The 20,826-nt window shown below is 45.8% G+C and overlaps 1 protein-coding gene across 1 annotated transcript in view; it reads right to left on the bottom strand.

Annotated features, from left to right (window-relative positions):
- Positions 1-20,826, bottom strand: part of fasn (fatty acid synthase) — a 94,069-nt gene that overhangs the window by 33,399 nt on the left and 39,844 nt on the right. Inside the window, exons 13-27 of the mRNA XM_084338408.1 lie at positions 20,229-20,323; positions 19,720-19,854; positions 19,202-19,405; positions 16,487-16,602; positions 14,478-14,653; positions 13,459-13,650; positions 12,588-12,668; positions 11,655-11,843; positions 10,459-10,638; positions 9,494-9,697; positions 7,745-8,073; positions 5,976-6,383; positions 4,457-4,621; positions 3,415-3,530; positions 2,615-2,772 (exon numbers count right to left, since the gene is read on the bottom strand). Of these exons, the coding sequence (XP_084194534.1) occupies positions 2,615-2,772; positions 3,415-3,530; positions 4,457-4,621; positions 5,976-6,383; positions 7,745-8,073; positions 9,494-9,697; positions 10,459-10,638; positions 11,655-11,843; positions 12,588-12,668; positions 13,459-13,650; positions 14,478-14,653; positions 16,487-16,602; positions 19,202-19,405; positions 19,720-19,854; positions 20,229-20,323 (2,748 nt within the window). The remainder of the gene's footprint in view (positions 1-2,614; positions 2,773-3,414; positions 3,531-4,456; positions 4,622-5,975; positions 6,384-7,744; positions 8,074-9,493; positions 9,698-10,458; positions 10,639-11,654; positions 11,844-12,587; positions 12,669-13,458; positions 13,651-14,477; positions 14,654-16,486; positions 16,603-19,201; positions 19,406-19,719; positions 19,855-20,228; positions 20,324-20,826) is intronic.

Genomic DNA, 20,826 nt, shown 5'->3' with positions numbered 1-20,826 from the left:
CAATATTAATCTAAGAAAAACTATTGAAAGCAATCAGCAGCACTACTGCACTAATGGACCCTTACCCCTGATGCAACACTCGTCAACATTGCACTTCAGAGGAGTACTGAATATTATAGTATATTATGCTAATTTATACAAACAGATGCCATGGCTCCCTCCTGCACTTAAGGGTCCTCCCGCCTGTGTGTATTACCGTAATTCCTCTAATAGTAACCCCGGCTTGTATTTGTTTCAACTGTAGCGGGTACCAGGCTTGTATTAGGAGGAGGCCTGTATAAGAGGGAGGCCTATATTTCAAATTTTCAAACGGATCATAATGAATAAATCAACATTTTGTGTCAGTTTGAACCCAGTAAAATGTACTGGGTTCATTTATTGAAACCAAGTACTGTATGAAATAGTAAACAGTGCAATTACAGGTGGTCACTGGTCATTTCAACGTTTTCAAAGTGAAATCAAGTAACTAGCTCAGTATGCAGCTCAGTATATTAGTGACCCGGCTTGTATCAGGAGGTCGGCTTATAATTGCTTAGCTCAAGAGCGCACCCGGCCATTAATAGAGACCCGGCTTGTATTTGAGACCCGGTTACTATTAGGAATTACGGTAATATACTGCATTCTAGGGGCTGGGTGATTCATTGAGTTTCCTTTCCAGTACGATTTTGTCTTCCCACGATCATGAAAACAGAGCTAATCGAGATAAAGCGATCATCGTGCCGCACGTCGTGTCGCTCGCCTTTTGTCTCATGTTGTAAACGCAGCGCACCCTTCTTTCCCCAATTTGTTCAATAAAAAAAGTGCAAAAAAAAAAAAAAAAACACATGATGTTCTCAAATCAAGGAATAATCGTATTTAATAAATCTTTGTCATAATCGAGCAGCCCCTCCCTCACTATGGCCCGGTGAGACGGCTCACTCGGCATCCCTCAGGGAACCGTATCGTAACCCTCCAGCTTCTACGCACAGTAAATAGTAGTGGTGGGGGGAAATATCGATACGTAGTAGTATCGCGATACTTTGCGTGGCGATACTGTATCGATACAGGGACGCCAATTATCGGTATTTAACACTTTGGGTGCCGGGAAATGCCTAAACACGTCATTCCCGGCCATGCTCAAGTTGCCGAAGACGCCTTACAGCGTCTTTAATATCAATATTTCAAACATCTGGGATCGGATTCATATGTCCCCTCCGCTGGCCTGAGATCCACCAGGAGGACCCACTGAGCTCTCTGGCGGTTCAGGAGCGCCATCTGGTGGCCGATCGGCGCAATCGCTTAACAGGAAGTGCCGTAGAGGTTGTGCTGGACGGCCGTATTACTTCCGGGCACTCGCTAATAGGTCCCGGGACTCGATCTCGACACACTACATAGCGATCGATTGCCAATAACTCGATAAACAACATGATTTGGACGTATATACCATTATACAAGCTGGAGATGGACCGGGTAAATCTACATCCCATAATGATAACATTTCTACTCTACGATGATCGCCCAACGGCGCGCGGAGACTGGGGTGAGTTTTAGCGTGTAAAGTTACCGTCTTCGATACTAACTGCTATTATCAACATTTGACCCACATTAGATGATTGGTATAACGCTGCCCACGGAATTATAAACGCCCCCTAGCCCATCCGGTCAACATCAGATGACGTGTAGTAACTTCTAGAAGTACGTCTAGTTGGAATTTTTTATATCGCGCTGATTGCCATAAAACTGTATTGCATCATCAATATAATGTATTTGGGGCTATATATCACGTTCTGGAGAAAGCTGCAGAAAGAGATGAAAACATACTTATACATTAGACCATACTTTACTATGAATATGTGAATGAAAAAGTTTAACGTTGCTACACAATGAACAATACATATAGGACTTTGAATGGGCCCTAATAATGGCAATGTAGCAATAGAATTTAAAAAGTTATAGCCCTGCAAAGAAGGGGACTTTCTCTATAGACAAATAGAGCCGGCAACCTACGGTTGATAATGAATTTAACCCATGGCAGCCAAAGTGTTAATTATTTATTTATTTACAACAAAAAATATAATATTTTTTTGTATACATTTTTTTTGTATAAGGAAGTTGCATTGTTCATTTCAATACCTGTAATAGTACAGTAGTCCACACACACGTGTGCATTCAGTTAAGTTGGAATATGACTGTAATACAAACAGTTCAGTTTGTCAGGTACATGCAACACAGATTACAGTGTTGACATCTGTCTGCTTGAGAAAATACCACGTTCTGCAATAAAAATTATTGAAGTGAGATGAACAGAGTGAACTTTATTTTATTAGATAAAAACATGTTGACAAAGTTTTACTTTGCAGTTGAAAAAAAGGTAATACATCGCAATATTAATATCGCAATACTCAACATATCGCAATATATTTACTAGTATCGCAATACTATCGTATCGTGACTCAAGTATCGTGATAGTATCGTATCGTGAGGCCTCTGGTGATTCCCACCGCTAGTAAATAGGCTGCGAGGACGAGCTCCTACCCTGAGAGATGAGCTGCTGTCTGAAGACAGGTTAGGGTTAGAGCTCCTACCCTGAGAGATGAGCTGGTGTCTGAAGACGGGTTAGGGTTAGAGCTCCTACCCTGAGAGATGAGCTGGTGTCTGAAGACGCCCCAGTGTCCGTCCCTGAACACGTTCATCACCAGGTCGCCCTCCAGGACCGAGCGCATGGACTCATGGCCAGGCTGCAGGGTGGGGAGGGGCGCCGTGGACTTGTTTAGGTTGGACACAAAGGCAGACCTGGAGAGAGAGAGAGAGAGAGAGAGAGAGAGAGAGAGAGAGAGAGAGGGGGAGAGAGGGGGAGAGAGAGAGAGAGAGGGGGGGGGAGAGAGAGAGAGAGAGAGAGAGAGAGAGAGAGAGAGAGAGGGGGGGGGAGAGAGAGAGAGAGAGAGAGAGAGAGAGAGAGAGAGAGAGAGAGAGCAAGAGCGAGAGCGAGAGCGGGATGGGAGGATAGAGATGGATGGGAGGATAGAGATGGATGGGAGGATAGAGAGAGGGATGGGAGGATAGAGAGAGGGATGGGAGGATAGAGAGAGAGATGGGAGGATAGAGAGAGAGGGATGGGAGGAGAGAGAGAGGGATGGGAGGAGAGAGAGAGGGATGGGAGGAGAGAGAGGGATGGGAGGATAGAGAGAGGTGGGAGGAGAGAGAGGGATGGGAGAAGAGAGATGGGAGGAGAGAGAGGGATGGGAGAAGAGAGAGGGATGGGAGAAGAGAGAGGTGGGAGGATAGAGAGAGGGATGGGAGGAGAGAGAGAAAGACCAATGAGAACACAAAGCGATGCAGAGCAGAACTACGAGCTCCGTGTGTGTGTTTGTGTGTGTGTGTGTGTGTGTGTGTGTGTGTGTGTGTGTGTGTGTGTGTGTGTGTGTATGTCCTCACCGTACGCGGTTGCCCCCAGGCTCCTGGCGCAGACAGTTGACCATGCCCACCACGCCACAGTGGCCCTGGGAGGCCGTCAGCCAGACGGGGGAGTCGTTGGACTCGGCCAGCGTCGACTAGGGGACAGAGGAAACAGGACAGTTGAACATGTGCTATATATATATGATATACTATTTTTATATATGTATGTGTGTGTATGTATATATGTAAGGGATAATGTATAGCTACGAGGTCATTGTCGCAAAATAATTGACCGACACAGAGTTTAAAATACCGAGGCACCTCGGCGAGGTGTTTTAAACGTCAGTGAAGGTCAATTATTTTGCGACAATGACCGAGTATAGGCTATACATTATCCCGCTTATTACATGGCTAACTTACTAACAATATACCTAATTCATTTTACATCGAAGACGAGATCAAATGCAGACGCAGTTCTGTTCTGGCTCCGCTGTCATCGTCACACACTGTCAGTGCAGCCGGCAGGTGTGTCTGATTGGCTGCACTGATGCAGTGTGTCAGTGGCCTTGATTGCGAACAACTGCGCACAGCGATCATTATTGTTCCACAGAGGTCCGCTATCGAGTAATATCGGACCTCTGACGAGCGCTATTGACCAATCACAAGCAAGCATTTCGGCGAATGTGAAAACGCCATGTAATAAATATGTATATATACTTTTGAGATAACTGTGTTGTGCGACCAAGTCAGTGTTTGTTTGTCTTCTTGTTTACTTTTTCTCAGTTTAATGTTGTTATCTGTTCCATGTGGACAATGACAATACAATAATGCATATACTTTGACTTGTATGCCCTCAAAAAATTATAATAAAAAAAAAAAGTAAAAAAAAAAAAAAAAAAAAAAAAAGGACAGTTGATGAATAAAATAACAACTAAAGTCTCTGGCAGCTATGGATGGAAGGGTGGGACTGTCAAACCGAACAAACAAGACCACGTATATAGAACCCATCATCCGATCCCCGGAGGCAGACGTACAGATCGGTGTTGTGTACACGAACACAGACGGTGGGTGAACAACCCACCTTGAGTGTTTCAACCCACTGGTAGTCGGTGGCGTCGACGGGCAGGAAGAGGGGCTGTTTGCTGGGTTGCCGACGGCGACAGAGGAAGAGGGCCGAGCCATAAAAGGACTTCCTCACAGCCACTAGGTTCAGAGAGGCGTCGGAGAACACCGTCTCCCACTCAGCCTGGAGAGAGGAGAGGAGAATTTAAAGATAACACCACCTACTCACATGGTATGTTGTTATTGATTTCCATTACTGAACACAAGACGAAACATCAGCCAATAGCTCCAGGCTTTGGAGGCATCAACAACACTTATAGCGGTAAAATAAATAATAGTGTCTCTGTATGTCTCCATGGGGAGTTAGTTCTATGTCTCTGTATATCTCCATGGGGGGGTTTTGATCTTTTTCCCCCTCCTTTTCCCTCCGTTTTTCTCCCCTCCCAATGTTAGTCGTTATGTCGATTCCCAATCCCCTTCCTGGTCGCTGCGCACTCTACCCCCTACCGTCGGTCTGGGAGAGTGGAGGCTATCACACGCTTCCTCCGACACGCGTGTAGCCAATCAACCGCTTCTTTTCACCTGGCGGCGCGGACTCTCACTGAGAGGGTGTAACGTGTGGAAGGATCACACTACCCAGTACGGCTCAATACACACAATTGCAGACCAGAAAAATACTTTCGTCTTGTTTACATCAGGGTCCCCCATTTATATTTATAAGCAGCACTTTATATTCTCCTATAGAAGTCTGTTGTGCAAGAATTTCAGAACTGCTTCAGTGATATGTATATTTCTCTCCCACCCACCCACCCCCTCCTAATGTACAGTCCCTATGTCACTATGAATTGAAAATGGGGGACCCTGATGTAAACAAGACGAAAGTCTTTCTCTGGTCTGCATCCCCAATTGTGTGTATTGAGCCGTACTGTATTGTACCCATTCTGCAATCTGTTAAATAATTTACCCAATTACATCAAACTGAGTAAACATGTGGCACAATTTAAAAAGCAGTTAAAAGAATACACATTAGAAAAATACAGAAATGAGTAGTGAGGATAAACAAAATTGTGTTATATTGTGTATGTAGTGATGTACTATATTCACTGCTGTCAAGTGAATCATGTTTTTTTATTGTAAACTTTTAATATAAGTAAAAATAATATTCTATATTGTAAATTACTAAATTATGTAAATTCTAGTAATATTAATGGAAGAACAAATACAAATGTAAGGGGGTAGGGATCAATAAGCTAAGCTTCCCTCGACTCCTTTTTTTGGACATGTCTGCCAACCAAACACAATGCTCTTTTGTTTATAAATCCTGTTTTTTCTTTGTTCTTTTTAATTTGTTGTTAAGATTGTTTGGTCTGACGGATCAAGACACTGTGAGTTGTTTGAAGAAATAAGAAGAATAACATGTCCAAGAAATAAACTTTTTCATTCATTCATTCATTCATTCATTCATTCATTCAATGGAGAGTTCGTTCTTCCAACTGAAGCAGTTGCTGCACTTTGTCGTAGCGTCTGGAGACACTAACCTGAGTGAGCAGCGTTTGTTGGCCGCTGTCGTTTTGCGAAGACATGGACAGGAAGGCCACCGTCTCCCCGAGGGTCTCGCCCTTCAGCAGGGTGTGGAGGAGGACGAAGCCGCCCCCCTCCTTGGCTCCGGACGCCAGGTTGGCCACCAGCTCCGCGGCCCCCACGCCGCCCAGGGGCCCCCAGGCGTGGTTGCACGCCACCAGGTCGGCTCCCACCAGCGCCCCGGAGGCGGGGCCGGCGGCGGGGTCCCACAGGGCCGAGGTGACGCCCAGCTCCTCCAGGGCCGCCCGGTGCGGGGTCAGGAGGTCGGGGGTGGGCGCCGTGGCGGTGTAGTCGACACGGAGCATGGGCTGGATGTTGAGGAGGGGCACGGCGCGGGAGAAGAGCTGGCCGTCGCTGGAGAGAGCCTGGGGACGAGGAGGGAGAGAGGAGAGGGTCATCGGAGAAGTCAAGTCAAGTCAAGAGTTTTATTTGTCACGGCATACAAGGCATACAGTGAAATGCGGGGGGTCATGCCCGCAGCGATTGTGCAATAATACAAGTAATAAGAGTAAGACATAACAGGTATAATGTACATAGCGGTTTTTTAAATGCATGGTAAAAGTCATGCTAAGGTCCTGCGATAGTGCAATACAGTGTTAAGCTACGGATGAGGCACTGGGTCTTATGTAACACTACTATACAATACTATACTATACAATACAATATACAGTTATACTATATATCCTTATGCTATCTTGCTATATCCATCTATTTCTATACAAGAACCACTCCCAAATTCCATCTTTGCCTAAAATGGCTCGAATTCTTTATTTATAGCACAGTAAGTATGAAGCGAGACCGATAAGTACAGGTAGATGTGCAGGAGGGGTAGGAGGCCGTGAGGGAAAATCTGAACAATTTTAAAAACCATTTAAAGTTAGGTTTGAGAATCACTCGTTATATAAATCACATCACCGTACTGACTATCTTGTATTTTAGCACTAGAGACTAATATCACTGGACCGTCATCACTGGACTATCTTGCGTTTGTACTTTTTTTTATTTTAAATGTTTTTATCCTCTTTTTTTCCCGCCTGATTTTTCAATTTTTCTCCCCATCCCAATTTAGTCGTTATGCCAATTCCCCCCCCCCCCTCTCCCCTACCTGGTTGTTGTGTGCATGTTCCTCCTACTGGTCGGTACAAGGGAACCCTGAAGTCTACCACATGCTTCCTCCAACACATGTGGAGACAGCCAGTGGCTCTCTTCTCACCTGGCAGCGAGGACTCTCGTTGGTGAAGCGTAACGCGTGGGAGGTCACGCTGCCTTCACCATTTCCTGCCTTTCGCTGAGCAGGCGCCCCGAGACCTGACCTGTAGGCGTCGCTGTCCACAACGCCAGATCACCACCCACGACTTCCCTCCCCCCTAACTCAGCCAAACGAGTTAGTATGACGACCGGCCCAAGCCGCGGGACAACGCTGACTCCGGGAGTCGAGACCGCAGGCGTTTGTACTTTGTTTTTTTATATTATATTGTATTCGTATCTATACTTTAACTGTACCTATAGTGTATATAGGACTGTGAAGCTATAGGCATCCCCCACCCTGTATCCCCCCCCCCCACGCTGCTTTGACACCTGAATTTCCCCAAGGGGATCAATAAAGGATCATCTAATATCTTATCTTATTTCACACAATAACACAATCCAAACTTTTGCGTTACAGTCTAGGCCTTTAGCGCGCCACACAGTGTGTTTTCCTCCCCAGAGAGCGGCAGCTCCTCACCTCCAGGACTTTGATCCTGCCCGGGGTGCAGTTCTCCAGGGCCGTGTCCAGGCAGTGTCGGAGGGCCGGGCCGGCCAGCAGGCCCTGCAGCAGGGCGTCCCGCAGCAGACAGTCCCTCTCCTTCTCCACGGTCTGCTCCAGCTCCGAGCGCAGGTTCCCGTTCAGCTCCAGGCCGCACAGCAGGGACAGCAGCCGCGACAGACCGGGCTCGGGGGGCTCCTCGGGGCTGGGGGGGGGCAGAGGGCCGTCGCCGGACGCCCCCTGCAGACCAGGGATGGAGAGCTTGACTCCGTGCGTGGCCAGCTTACACTGCAGCTTGTAGATCAGACCTGGGAGGAGGAGGAGGAGGAGGAAAACGGGTGTCAGACGGAGATATGGAGGAAGATCAGAGAGACAACATTTCTTTTTAACAAGGCTTTTGCCTGATTTTTATTTTACTTTTATTTTTACTTCTATTCATTTTACTATTATTTTTATTTTATTTTACTCTTAGGTTCTTCCATTTCACTGGTTGTTAGTCTTTTTAATTGTTTTTATTCATTTTAAATTGTTTTATTCATTTAACTTTTGTCTTTATCTTATTTGTAATCACTCTGAGATTCTCACGAATGTAGAGCGCGGTACAAATTGAATCCATTATTATTATTATTATTATTATTACAACAGAGGACCCCTCGGGAGGAAACAAAGCTGCAATGATGAGCGAACGTCTGAGACGCACTTCTGAATAACAAAGAAATTGTATTTTAATTTAAAAAACAATTTTAATCCTCTTTTTCTCCGCCTGATTTTTCTACGAGCGCAATCTCCGCTACGCCACCCGACCGCCTGTATTTTAATTAACTTGATGCAAAATGTAGGCCTGCAGCTTTTCCTTAATGTACAAATCTTGTTATCTGAACGTAGACAATCGGTAGCTTCACAGTAGGACCGAATACTAGACAACGGTGTACATATGAGTTTTTTTATGTATTTGCTATATTTGGACTGTTTGTCGGTGATGACTGTGAACCTTGCAGGAGAACCAACCTATTATAATGATTTATAAATGGGTTAGGGAAGTTCAGACAAAGGCAAATCAAACTCTTCCACGAATGTATACGAATATACCCCACATTTATATGGCAAGGAATATTCCAAATTGGGTCTTTGTCTTGTAGGTGATTCAGCGTCACCCGCCCAGGTGGGACGACAGGGTGACGGGTGTCGGCTAGGGCTGACCCCTATTAATCGATTAGTCGACTAATCGGTCGAAAGGAGCCGTAGTCGACTGGCCAACCTCTTAGTCGAATATAATAAAAATTTAAATTAAAATAAAATATAATTTATTTATTTTTTGTATCATTCTTTCCAAAAGAAAAGAGGCCTAGAAGCGTGGCTAGCACTAATGGCACGCATACCAGAGGCTAACTGCCTAAGAAAACAGGCACAGAGGCACTGAAAGAGGATTTCACCATCTAATGAACACACTAGACTAGACACATATCAAGATGTATCCATCAGTGGACCAATTGCATGCTTTTGCAGAGGACAAGAAGCCTTCAGTCGACTCCTTCAGACATTAAGCTTCACCCCCCACAGCCCAAATGGAACGATAAAACATTTAAAAAAAATTTAATTAAAATATGTTTAAAAATATTATACTTTTTTTTATTTTTATTTTTTTTAAAGTCGACCAATAGTTGACTAACGGCACATTTTGGCCAATCCTAGTCGACCATCCAAATCCTTAGTGTCGGCAGACCGTACCTTTGCACAGCGCGAGGTGCTCGGCCAGCTTCTCGTTGGCCGTCAGGCATTCCGTCTCCACGTAGGGAACGAACACAAACTCCTCCAGGGTGGGCGGGCTCTGCTGCTGCTGGCGGCGCGGCGCCACCGTGGCGTGGAGGCCGCAGATCTGGACGCCGCCCGCCACAATGCTGTCGAGGCACCGGTCCACGTGGACGTCGACGGCTGTGGGACGAGTGAATGAATGAATGAAAACTTTATTTAACAGATTGCAGAATGGTTACAATGCAGTGCGGCTCAATACACACAATTGTTAAGGGGATGCAGACCAGAGAAAGACTTTCGTCTTGTTTACATCAGGGTCCCCCATTTTGCAAACGGCAAAATAAAGTTACAGAATGTGAAGACTGTGTGTGTGTGGAAGAAAAGAGAGTGACGATAGATATAACTTATCTATGATACACAGGCATTATTAATGACAACAAGCAATTTACACTTCAGCTACCAATTACAGGGTTCCCACAGACGGTGCAAAATTCAATTCAAGGCCTTTTAAGTACTTTCCTGAGCACTATTTTCCATTTTAAAAAGGGCATTTAAAAAGGATACAATTCACTTTTAAATGCTGTTTTTTATTGAAAAGAAAATCGGTTTCCAATATTTATGGCTTAAAAAAACAATTTCCGACAATTAGTTACACTTTAGATAAAAGAAAATTTAATTTCTTGATTCAGAACAATTTTATCATGGATGAACAACACTTGATTTGAATTTCAATGACTTTTTAAGCACCTTGTTAAAAAAATAGGCTGTTTAAGGAATTCCAGGCATTGACTTTTTTTTTGGTAAAAAATCAAGCACTTTAAGCACTTCAAGGACCTTGTGCGAACCCTGCAATTAAACACTGGCACCCGTTGAATGCATTATATTGCTAAATATATGCGTGTTTGTTTGTTTTCCGTCTGTGAGGAGGAGGCCACGCCCACCTTGCTTGCCCTCTGCGTACTCGGAGACCTTCTCCAGGTGGAGGGCGGGGTCGACGCACACAGAGCGGATCCTGGTTGGCAGACGCAGGCTGCGTCCCGATAGGCCGACCACGATCATCTGGAGCATGGTGTCCAGCAGCGTCACCCAGTTACCGTCCCACTGGAGCTTTCCCCGGTCACCTAGGAGGACAGCCAATCACACGCCAGGACGGGTTAACAAACACTACTAGCACAGCCGTGGAGAAAGTGACACTAATTCCCGCCGGGAACGGGGTCAGATGACCCGACAGCATTTAGAATGGAGATGGGAGGGAGAGAAGGGAGGGAGGGAGGGTCAATGAGGGAGGGAGGGAGAAGGAGAAAGGGAGGGAGGGAGAGGGAGAGAGGGAAGGGGGGAGAGAGGAAGAGGAAGGTATAGAGAGGGAAAGAGAGAGGGGAGAGAGAGAGAGGGAGGGAGAAGGAGAGAGAGGGAGGGAGAGAGAAAGGGAGAGAAAAAGGGAGGGAGAGAGTGAAAGGGAGGGAGGGTCAAGTTTGAAATGTCAGAAACCGTGCTGCAGATAAAACGGGTACTTTTAGGAAAAGTCATCGAGTGACAGAGCTGGAGCTCGACCGAGTGACGAGGATACATTTATTGAAAAGGCCTAGGGGTCATGTGACCCCTTGTGTCGGCTGTCCTAGTGTTAACAGCCACTGAGCAGTCGGCACGGTATCAATCAAAATGTATGAGGTAATCATTAAAAAATATTAGGGATGTCCGATATTATCGGCCTACCGATATTATCGGCCGATATCGGCATTAAAATGTGATATCGGAAAATATCTGTATCGGTTTTCAAAACAATTATTTTTTTTTTTTTTTTTTTTTTTTACATTTCTATAACCTTTATTTATCCAGGCAAGCAAGTAAGAACAAATTCAGATTTATTTATTGTCAAAAGTATGCATAATGTTGTGTTAATTCCACAACAAGAGATATGTAATGTTAATTACCTGAAATTATTCCGTTTTTTGGGGGGGAACCCTGCATATATCGGTATCGGTTGATATCGGTTGATATTGGTATCGGAAATTAAGAGTTGGACAATATCGGTATATCGGTAAAAAAGCCAATATCGAGCATCCCTAAAAAATATATATATATTATTTCTGCTGGTTGATAATGATAATAAAATCAAAAACATAAACAACACACACACCTGCATTGTTGGACTCCAAGATGCCCTGGAAGGTCTTGCCGTAGTCGTAACCACGGAGACGAAGCTCCTTGTAGATGTCGTGGGACGTCAGGTTCATCGTGGGATCATCGCTGGTGTCCTTGGCGAGCGGCCGGCCGATCTGAGCGCGGAACGTGTCCAGAGCCGTGTCCTCCAGCACGCTCACTCTGCCTGGAGGAGGAGACGGACAGAGGCGTGTGGGGTCAGAGGTCGGAGACTATCGAGGACAATATTTATAACCCGTTCACTGCCACACTACAGAAGGTTAACCCTTTACTATCACACTACCGACGGTTAACCGTCGGTAGTGTGATAGTAAAGGGTTAACCTTCTGTAGTGTGGCAGTGAAAGGGTTAACCTTCTGTGTATTGTCGCAAGTGAAAGGGTTAACCGTTTGGTTGTGCGGCAGTGAAAGGGTTAACCTTCTGTGTATTGTCGCAGTGAAAGGGTTAACCGTTTGGTAGTGTGGCAGTGAAAGGGTTAACCTTCTGTGTATTGTCGCAGTGAAAGGGTTAACCTTCTGTGTATTGTCGCAGTGAAAGGGTCAACTCTGTTGCCACAAACGTTCAATCTTGACCCACTAATTGACCATAATATTCAATGGCCACCGTGTGGTGAACATGGGTCAATGCAATTTGGGATGCATTTGGAAGAGCATGACCATATTTTTGCTCTTATGTCGTGCTCAGGTTGGGATTCCTGAAAATCCTGGAAAGGGAATCCCAACCCGAGCATGACATAAAAGTAAAATGCCCACTGTGTGTGAACATGATGGTCAATGTATTTTGGAATGGAAGTGATGGGAGAGCAGCCAAAAGCAACTAAATGTAGTCTTCCAAACAACAGATTGGATAAAAAAAACGCTGTTAACGGTCGGCGGTATTAGAGAGAGAGGATGCGAGCAGCGCCACCTACCACTGACGGCCAGGTTCCCGTTCTCGGACACCTCGAACCTGCTGGTGGCGGGCATGAGACGGACCTCCAGCTGGACCGAGCCTGAGGGACACAGAGGTGGAGAGGACGTGACACTCAGGAATACACACTCGTGAGAGATTGCACTAAAACTCATAATTGCACCTCATTGCACCGTACCGCCACAAGGTGGCACCACAAGCTAAGTTGTACCTCATCTGCATCCATTTCTGCCTTGTAATTGTACTCAGTTACCTTCTCTACTCTGCATTGTATATACGGTATGTACTGTTGAACATTTTTGTTTTGTTTACACTTGTGTACGTACTTGACTTTCTATTTTTTTTTTTAACAAATGTTTTTTATTTACCCTTTTTTTTTTTACATAAAACCAGACACACAATACATAAACAGTAGAAATCCACAATAAATCACAGGACTATGATTGACATAATAATAACAATAATGACAGTCCAGTACTTAAATCAAAATAAATGTAGATTAAAAGATTTACCCATAATAAATACAATACAATACATATGCTCTTGCTCGCTCTTCCCCCCTGTTGACTTTCTATTTTATACTTATTTCATACTTGGATATTTTATCTAGCACACTCTCAGGAGCGAAACAGAAAGAAGCATTTCATACAAAAGTATTCTGTATGTCTGTATGACAACTAATAAAGAAACTTGAACTTGAACTAAATAGAAAACATCTCACTCCCACATATCGCAGCCCCATCATTAAAAAGGGACAGTCTCCATTATTTAAGAAGCATGACATTTTTTCTGGAGACATGAGGACTATTTAAAACATCCCTGCCCGGGGCGGGGGACACTCCGGCTGTGTACCCGTCCTCCGTCTTACTCACCGGACTTGGGCAGGATGGTGGCCCTGTGGATGGTGACGTCCTCAAAGGTCACAGGGGTGGTGTCCATGACGACGCCCAGGCTCCTCATCAGGGTCCTCCAGGCCAGCACCAGGTACCCGGTGGCGGGGTAGAGGACACGCCCGTCGATGCAGTGGCCCAGCATGTAGTAGTCTGGAGACTCTGGGTTTATGTCTGTGTGGGTGGGGGGAGGGGGGGGGGGAGGGGGGGGGGAGTATATGGTAAATGGCTTCATTTATATAGCATCTTTTATTCAAAGCGCTTTACAATTTGTTCCTCACATTTTACCCATTCACTCACACGTTCACACACCGACGGCGGAGGCGACCATGCGAGGTGCCGACCTGCTCATCGGGAGCAGTTAGGGGTTAAGTGTCTTGCTCAAGGACACTTCGACACGCTGCCCGGGAATCAAACCGGGAACCTCCGGATTACCAGACGACTGCTCTCAAGTCAAGTCAAGTCAAGAGTTTTATTTGTCACGGCATACAGGGCATACAGTGAAATGCGGTGGGGGGGTCATGGCCGCAGCGATTGTGCAATAATACAAGTAATAAGAATAAGACGTAACAGGTATAATGTACATAAAGTTTACAAAAAGCATGGTAAGACATGCTAAGGTCCTGCGATAGTGCAATACAGTGTTAAGGTACGGATGAGGCACTGGGTCTTATGTACACTACTATACAATACTATTCTATACAATCTACAGTTATACTATGTGTCCTTATGCTAGCTTGCTATATCCATCTATTTACTATACAAGAACCACTCCCGTTCTTTTTTTTTTTTTTTTTTTATTTATTTGTTTTTTTTTTTCAGTGTTTTTCAGCGTTAGTCTGAGACCGCGTCTGTTCAGTTCAGGCAGTATTTGGGCAAAAGGCTGTTCAAATATGAGCTCCGTGGGGCTGGGCAGCGAGTCAATCGCATCGTCCCGCAGTCTTCAAACAGCCGTGAAAAGAGGGGGGGGGGGGGGGGGGGGGAGAGAGAGAGCCTCTCACCGATATTATAAACGGTGGCGGACGTCGAGCCCCCGGAGCCAGCGGGGAAGTGCTCGGCCTTGGGCACGTCCCAGGTCTGGGTGTGGTCCCACTGCACCAGGGGGGAGAGCAGAGGGGTGCCGACTGGCACGGGGTACTTCACAGTCGGGCTCAGGTTGTTTACATCCACGTTGATTCTGCAGAGAGAGAGAGAGAGAGAGAGAGAGAGCAGGAGTGGAGGACGAGAGGGTGAGTCAGTGATGATGACACAGTGGCAGTTCTCCTGACGCCACCGAGACCACGTCTAACAGGGCTGGAGATTGTTTATTGTTTTTCTTTTTTTTATCTACTTTTTCTCCTCCTTTTTCTGTATTTTTCTCCCATCCAAATTTTTGTCGTTATGCCAATTCCCCCCTCCCCTTCCTGGTTGTTGCGCGCATTTGTCCCCCACTTGCTCATTTACTCCCCACTAGGGAGGGTTGAAGACTATCACATGTCTCCTCCGATACATGTGGAGTCAGCCAGCATCTTCTCGTCACCTGACAGCGAGGAGTTTCACTGGGGGGAACGGAACGGAACGCGCGCAGAGGTTCACGCTATTTCCCCCAGTTCCCTCCCTCGCTGAGCAGGCACCCTGACTGACCTGTAGGAGTCGCTGTTTACAACGACCAGGACACACACCCCGCCAGCTTTCCACCCGCTAACACTGCCAATTGTGTCAGTATGGACGACCGACCAAGCCGGAGGCACCGCTGACAGCTGGATTCGATACCAGTGTCTCTGCGGTGGTAGGCAGACGCTTAGTCCGCTGCGCTACCCAGCCACCTGAGATTGTTTATCGTTTAAAAGGATCCCCATTAGCTGCCACCTAAGTGGCGAGCTAGTCTTCCTGGGGTCCATACAGAAAGACGACACAAAACATAACAATACACCAACTACCAACTATCTGCCATGTAAAGATATAGTGGAGTAATGGGTGTCCTGAGCAGAGAATGACATCACCGTGTGTTGTCGTTATTCCAGCTTCTCTGGTCTTTGTTTTGGAAGACATAACTCTCCGGTCTTACGCCACACCTGTGAAACTGGTGTCCCTCCCCGCATTCAGAAAGATTAGACAATGGGTGTTTTGTTTTTTTCCCCCTCCTAACGGTTCATGTAAAAATATGCGTCCAACATTTTTGGTCGAGAAACAGGATATGCACGTGCTGGATAATGAATTCATATTTGATCGGCAACGCCTTGTTTTACAGTTTGATTTACAGAATTTCACGAAACAGCCACAGTTCTGGCAACGTGTTTTGTAAAACCCTCTTTTTCCGCCTAATGGTTTACTAAAATATGTTTCCAACATTCTAGGTGAGAAATAGGGTATGAATTTGCTGGATTTTAATTCATATTTGAGGTGTGAGGAACGCAGAAAGGGGGGGGGTCCGAAGTGCCCCTTTGTTGTGGTCCGATACAGCGACATCTAGTGGCTGAAACATGTGGTGTATATACAGTGCTTTAAAGGTAAACCGGGACGCGTCTAGTTTTTTACCAACGGATTTCCAGTTCCGCGTTTGCGTTCTGCGATCTGATTGGCCACTGACGTTTCTGGTGCGATCTGATTGGCCACTGACATTTCCGGTCATGTGACATGTGCGCCCCCAATCGCGTGACACGCCCATTTCCGCCTCGAACAGCCTGCAAACTACCTAACGCCTAGTTTATCACCGGTTAAGCTTATAGGCGACTCTTTCGAAGTTGGTTAAGGTTAGAGTTTGGAATCAGGGCCGGCGTTCTATCGCCCTGCTCTAAAGACAAACTCTAACCTTAACCAACTTCGAAAGAGTCGCCTATAAGCTTAACCGGTGATAGAAACAGGCGTCACACGATTGGCGCGACCAGAAACGTCAGTGGCCAATCAGAGCGCAGAACGCGAACGCGGAACTGGAATCCGTTGACGCAACCGGGGACCGGCGAGGCGGGTGTGATACTGCGACATCTAGTGGCTGAAACATGTGGTGACCGGCGAGGCGGGTGCCACTGACCCGCTCATGTAGACCTTGCCGATGTGAGAGAGGAAGAACTCCAGGTTGTTGGCGTGGCCCCTCTTCATCAGGGGCAGGATGGTGCAGGTCGTCTTCAGACTGCGCTTCAGGATGGCCTGGTTGGGGAGGAGACACAGACGGTATGGGGGTTAGACGAGACACACCCTGTGAAAACAACCATTAGCCGCTGAGATGATAAGAGAGTAGTAGGCAGCTGGGTTAGTTAGTGGGGTGTGGTTTGGGATCCGCTCGCAGGGGAGAGATGGGTGGGAGTGGCTCACGGGAGCCGTGCCAGGGTTAGTTCATCATCGGCATAGGTGTGTTCTCTTGATTAATTGTGCGCTCTCTCTTTATAGGAGCATGCTGGACCTGGATGTCGGCTTTTGATACACACACTAGGGATGGGTACCGAATTCGGTACTTTTGAGGTACCGAACCGAAACACGTCGGTACTACAGAGTATCGATTCAAGTGAGATACCAAAAATAAAATAAAAAATAAAATAAAAATTACTTATTTTTTTTTTCATGTCAACGTTCACACGCACAATATATGCTTACCTAGGATTTGACTTGATTCAACAACAAAGCAGTCGGAGCAATGGCAAGCTGAAAACTGTCGAAATTGTAGTTATTTGAAGTTTGGATTTTTTTTCACGACTGAGGAAGGAAAGAGACTAAAGTACCGAAAAAAGGTACCGTTGGGTACCGGTATCGATTCACAGGTACCGGTACCGTATCGGTTCAAATGTGAAAGGTACCCATCCCTAACACACACACAGCTGGGAGAGGCTGCGTCAGGAGAAACTGTCTTGAACTGTATAGATATAAACCGGCCTTAAATCAGTGTCAAGTAGTGAGTGCGTTGTGATGTATTGCGTGTGTGTGTGTTCATTTGAGGAGCTGTCTCCATGGCGCTGTGTGTGTGTGTGGTACCCAGAGTGTAACAGCCTTCTCTGTTGCAGCAGCATCATCGTCATAAGGGACATTGCTCGATACCGACACTTAAATTACCTTCCAATTTTGGAAGTGGTTTTCCTTCCCAAACTTGAATACTGAAGAAGGTCGTCGTATCCAATCTAATAAAAAGGTGCTGTAAAGTGGCATCTTTTAGGTGTTAAAATAAGTGGTCTCTACAGCTCTACCCTCTTGCTCGGCAGTAAACACAAAATACTTTTTCTGGAACCCTGTTCCCAAAACTAGTTTTAAGCAAATGTGTCCTTGTAAAACGGGTAAAATAATCTGCCAGTGCAGTAAGCAAATAAGTCAAACATATACAGTATCTAGCGCTTTCTCCTGATTGGATAAAGTGTGGATGAAGTGGGAAGGGATACCGGAACATTTATTTTCCGTTTACTGCAGAGCGGAGGGACTGGGAAACCCATGTTACTGACCAGACACTATATCAGTGATGGCTGTTTACTGCAGAGTGGAGGGACTGGGAGACCCCATGTTACTGACCAGACACTCTATATCAGTGATGGCTGTTTACTGCAGAGTGGAGGGACTGGGAGACCCCATGTTACTGACCAGACACTCTATATCAGTGATGGCTGTTTACTGCAGAGCGGAGGGACTGGGAGACCCCATGTTACTGACCAGACACTATATCAGTGATGGCTGTTTACTGCAGAGTGGAGGGACTGGGAGACCCATGTTACTGACCAGACACTATATCAGTGATGGCTGTTTACTGCAGAGCGGAGGGACTGGGAGACCCATGTTACTGACCAGACACTATATCAGTGATGGCTGTTTACTGCAGAGTGGAGGGACTGGGAGACCCATGTTACTGACCAGACACTATATCAGTGATGACTGTTTACTGCAGAGTGGAGGGACTGGGAGACCCATGTTACTGACCAGACACTATATCAGTGATGGCTGTTTACTGCAGAGTGGAGGGACTGGGAGACCCATGTTACTGACCAGACACTCTGTATCAGTGATGGCTGTTTACTGCAGAGTGGAGGGACTGGGAGACCCATGTTACTGACCAGACACTCTATATCAGTGATGGCTGTTTACTGCAGAGTGGAGGGACTGGGAGACCCATGTTACTGACCAGACACTATATCAGTGATGGCTGTTTACTGCAGAGCAGAGGGACTGGGAGACCCATGTTACTGACCAGACACTATATCAGTGATGGCTGTTGGAATGTAGAGCTACTTAACAATTATTTAAACAAAGAAATACCACTTACTTTACTTTAAATTAGGGATGCTCGATATTGGCTTTTTTACCGATACCGATATACCGATATTGTCCAACTCTTAATTTCCGATACCGATATCAACCGATACCGATATATGCAGGGTTTCCCCCCAAAAAATTTAATAATTTCAGGTAATTAACATTACATATCTCTTGTTGTGGAATTAACACAACATTATGCATACTTTTGACAATAAATAAAATCAGAATTTGTTCTTACTTGCTCGCCTGGGTAAATAAAGGTTATAGAAAAGAAAATTATAAAAAAAAAAAAAAAAAAAACAGATACCGATATTTTCCGATATCACATTTGAATGCCGATATAGGCCGATAATATCGGTAGGCCGATAATATCGGACATCCCTATTTACTTTAAATACTTCAAAATTAATGATGCCCTATCACTATCAAATTAATTGCATTTTCCATCGACTCAAACCGAAAGTAAAAACAGAAACTAAAAGGTGGGACCAGGGGAGGTGTGGGCGTGGCTCCCTACCTGCAGCAGAGCGTGCGGTGCGATCTCCACCACCACGGCGTTGTCCGGCACCAGGTTCAGGCCCTCCTGGAACAGCACGGGGCTGACCAGGTTGTTGACGTGGTACTCCGCAGAGCTGTACAGCGCCAGGGGGGACTCCCAGTCTGCCTGGGGGATACTGGTGCTGACCCAGCGGGGGGACCGCTGACGAGGGTCCTTGATCACCTGCACAGAGAGAGAGAGAGAGAGAGAGAGAGAGAGAGAGAGAGATTCATCATATCAAGGTTATCCATACTGTATATGGATCAAATAAATCAAAGATAGGTAGGTAGATATACAAAGACATAAGTAGGTTTATTACAGATAATAAGTGGACAAATAACAGAAGGCATGTGCTGCATTTAGAGCCAAATTCAAATAAAGACTTCATCGAATAAGGACAAAGTGCCTTTCTACAAAGAGCCAAGGATGCACTTCCCATTCTCACCAGTAGGTGGCACTGCATTACCAGCAGCAGTTTCCTTTCCAGCCGTACGTACCTTCTTGAGAGCCGCCAGCAGGACCGGAGCGATGGAGGCCATGTAGTACGAGTGGAAGGCAACGCCGGCGCTGCGCACCTCCTTGGCAAACACTCCACTCGCCTTCAGCTCAGCCACAAATTTGCTCACAGACTCCTGCAAAAATAAAAATAAAAAATAAAAGACACATTCTTCTTACATGAGCCCATCAACAACCAAACGGTTAAGACCAGAACAACATTTGTCAGACTGATATGACCCGTCAATACCTTTATTGATCCTTCCGACAGCCTTACTCCCACTAGGAGATGTCATTTTAATCATTTAACTGATGCTTTTATCCAAAGCAACTTACAAGAAGTAACATTGTTGGTCAAACAGTGTTGAACTTGAGTGCGTAGTAGTGTACTATAGACGTATTAGAATAGCAGCTAGTAATATATTAATGATCTATGAGCCCAGATACCTGCCCTGCCTACAGTCTGACCAGAGGGTAGAGACGCGCGCCTGATGCAGGGAGGGACGTTTACCTGAGGGCCAGAGATGGTGACGGTGTCCTCAGCGTTGTGACACGCTGGGACCACTCCCTGGGGACACTGGGCCTTGCATTCCTCCCAGGTCAACCCTGGGACAGAGAGAGGGGGGGGGGGGGGGGGGAGAAGTTAGAGGTGTTAAGTTAAGTGAGCACAAAACAGAAGTCTGATCTATGTATCCGTTCGACAAAACACTACCAAGATAAGATAAGGTATTCCTTTATTGATCCTCTTGTGGGGAAATTCTGGCATCATAGCAGCATGGGGGAGGGGAGGTACATGTATGGGACAGGGTAATAGTAGAAAGACATAAATATAGGGAATGAAATTAGATTTGAATATAAAACTGAGAAAAAGAAAACGACTAACTAAACCTACTACGTACTACTAACACCTACATGTGTCCTGTCGATCATGGACATCACCTCGACTTATTTACTACTTGCCCATATGCGCATACTCAGAGTTAATTGTTATATTGTTTACACTGCCTATTTTTATTCTTATTTTTTACTTCTCCACTGTACTATAATTTTATGACCTGTATCATATCTTCACTATCACAGTACCCCCCCCCCCCCCCCCCCCCCTCCTG

This window comes from Notolepis coatsorum, assembly GCF_963971535.1.
Source record: "Notolepis coatsorum genome assembly, contig: SUPER_10_unloc_2, whole genome shotgun sequence".
NCBI lineage: Eukaryota > Metazoa > Chordata > Actinopteri > Aulopiformes > Paralepididae > Notolepis > Notolepis coatsorum.
The sequence above is the reverse complement of the archived record's forward strand: the minus strand, read 5'-3'. Positions and strand labels throughout refer to the sequence as shown.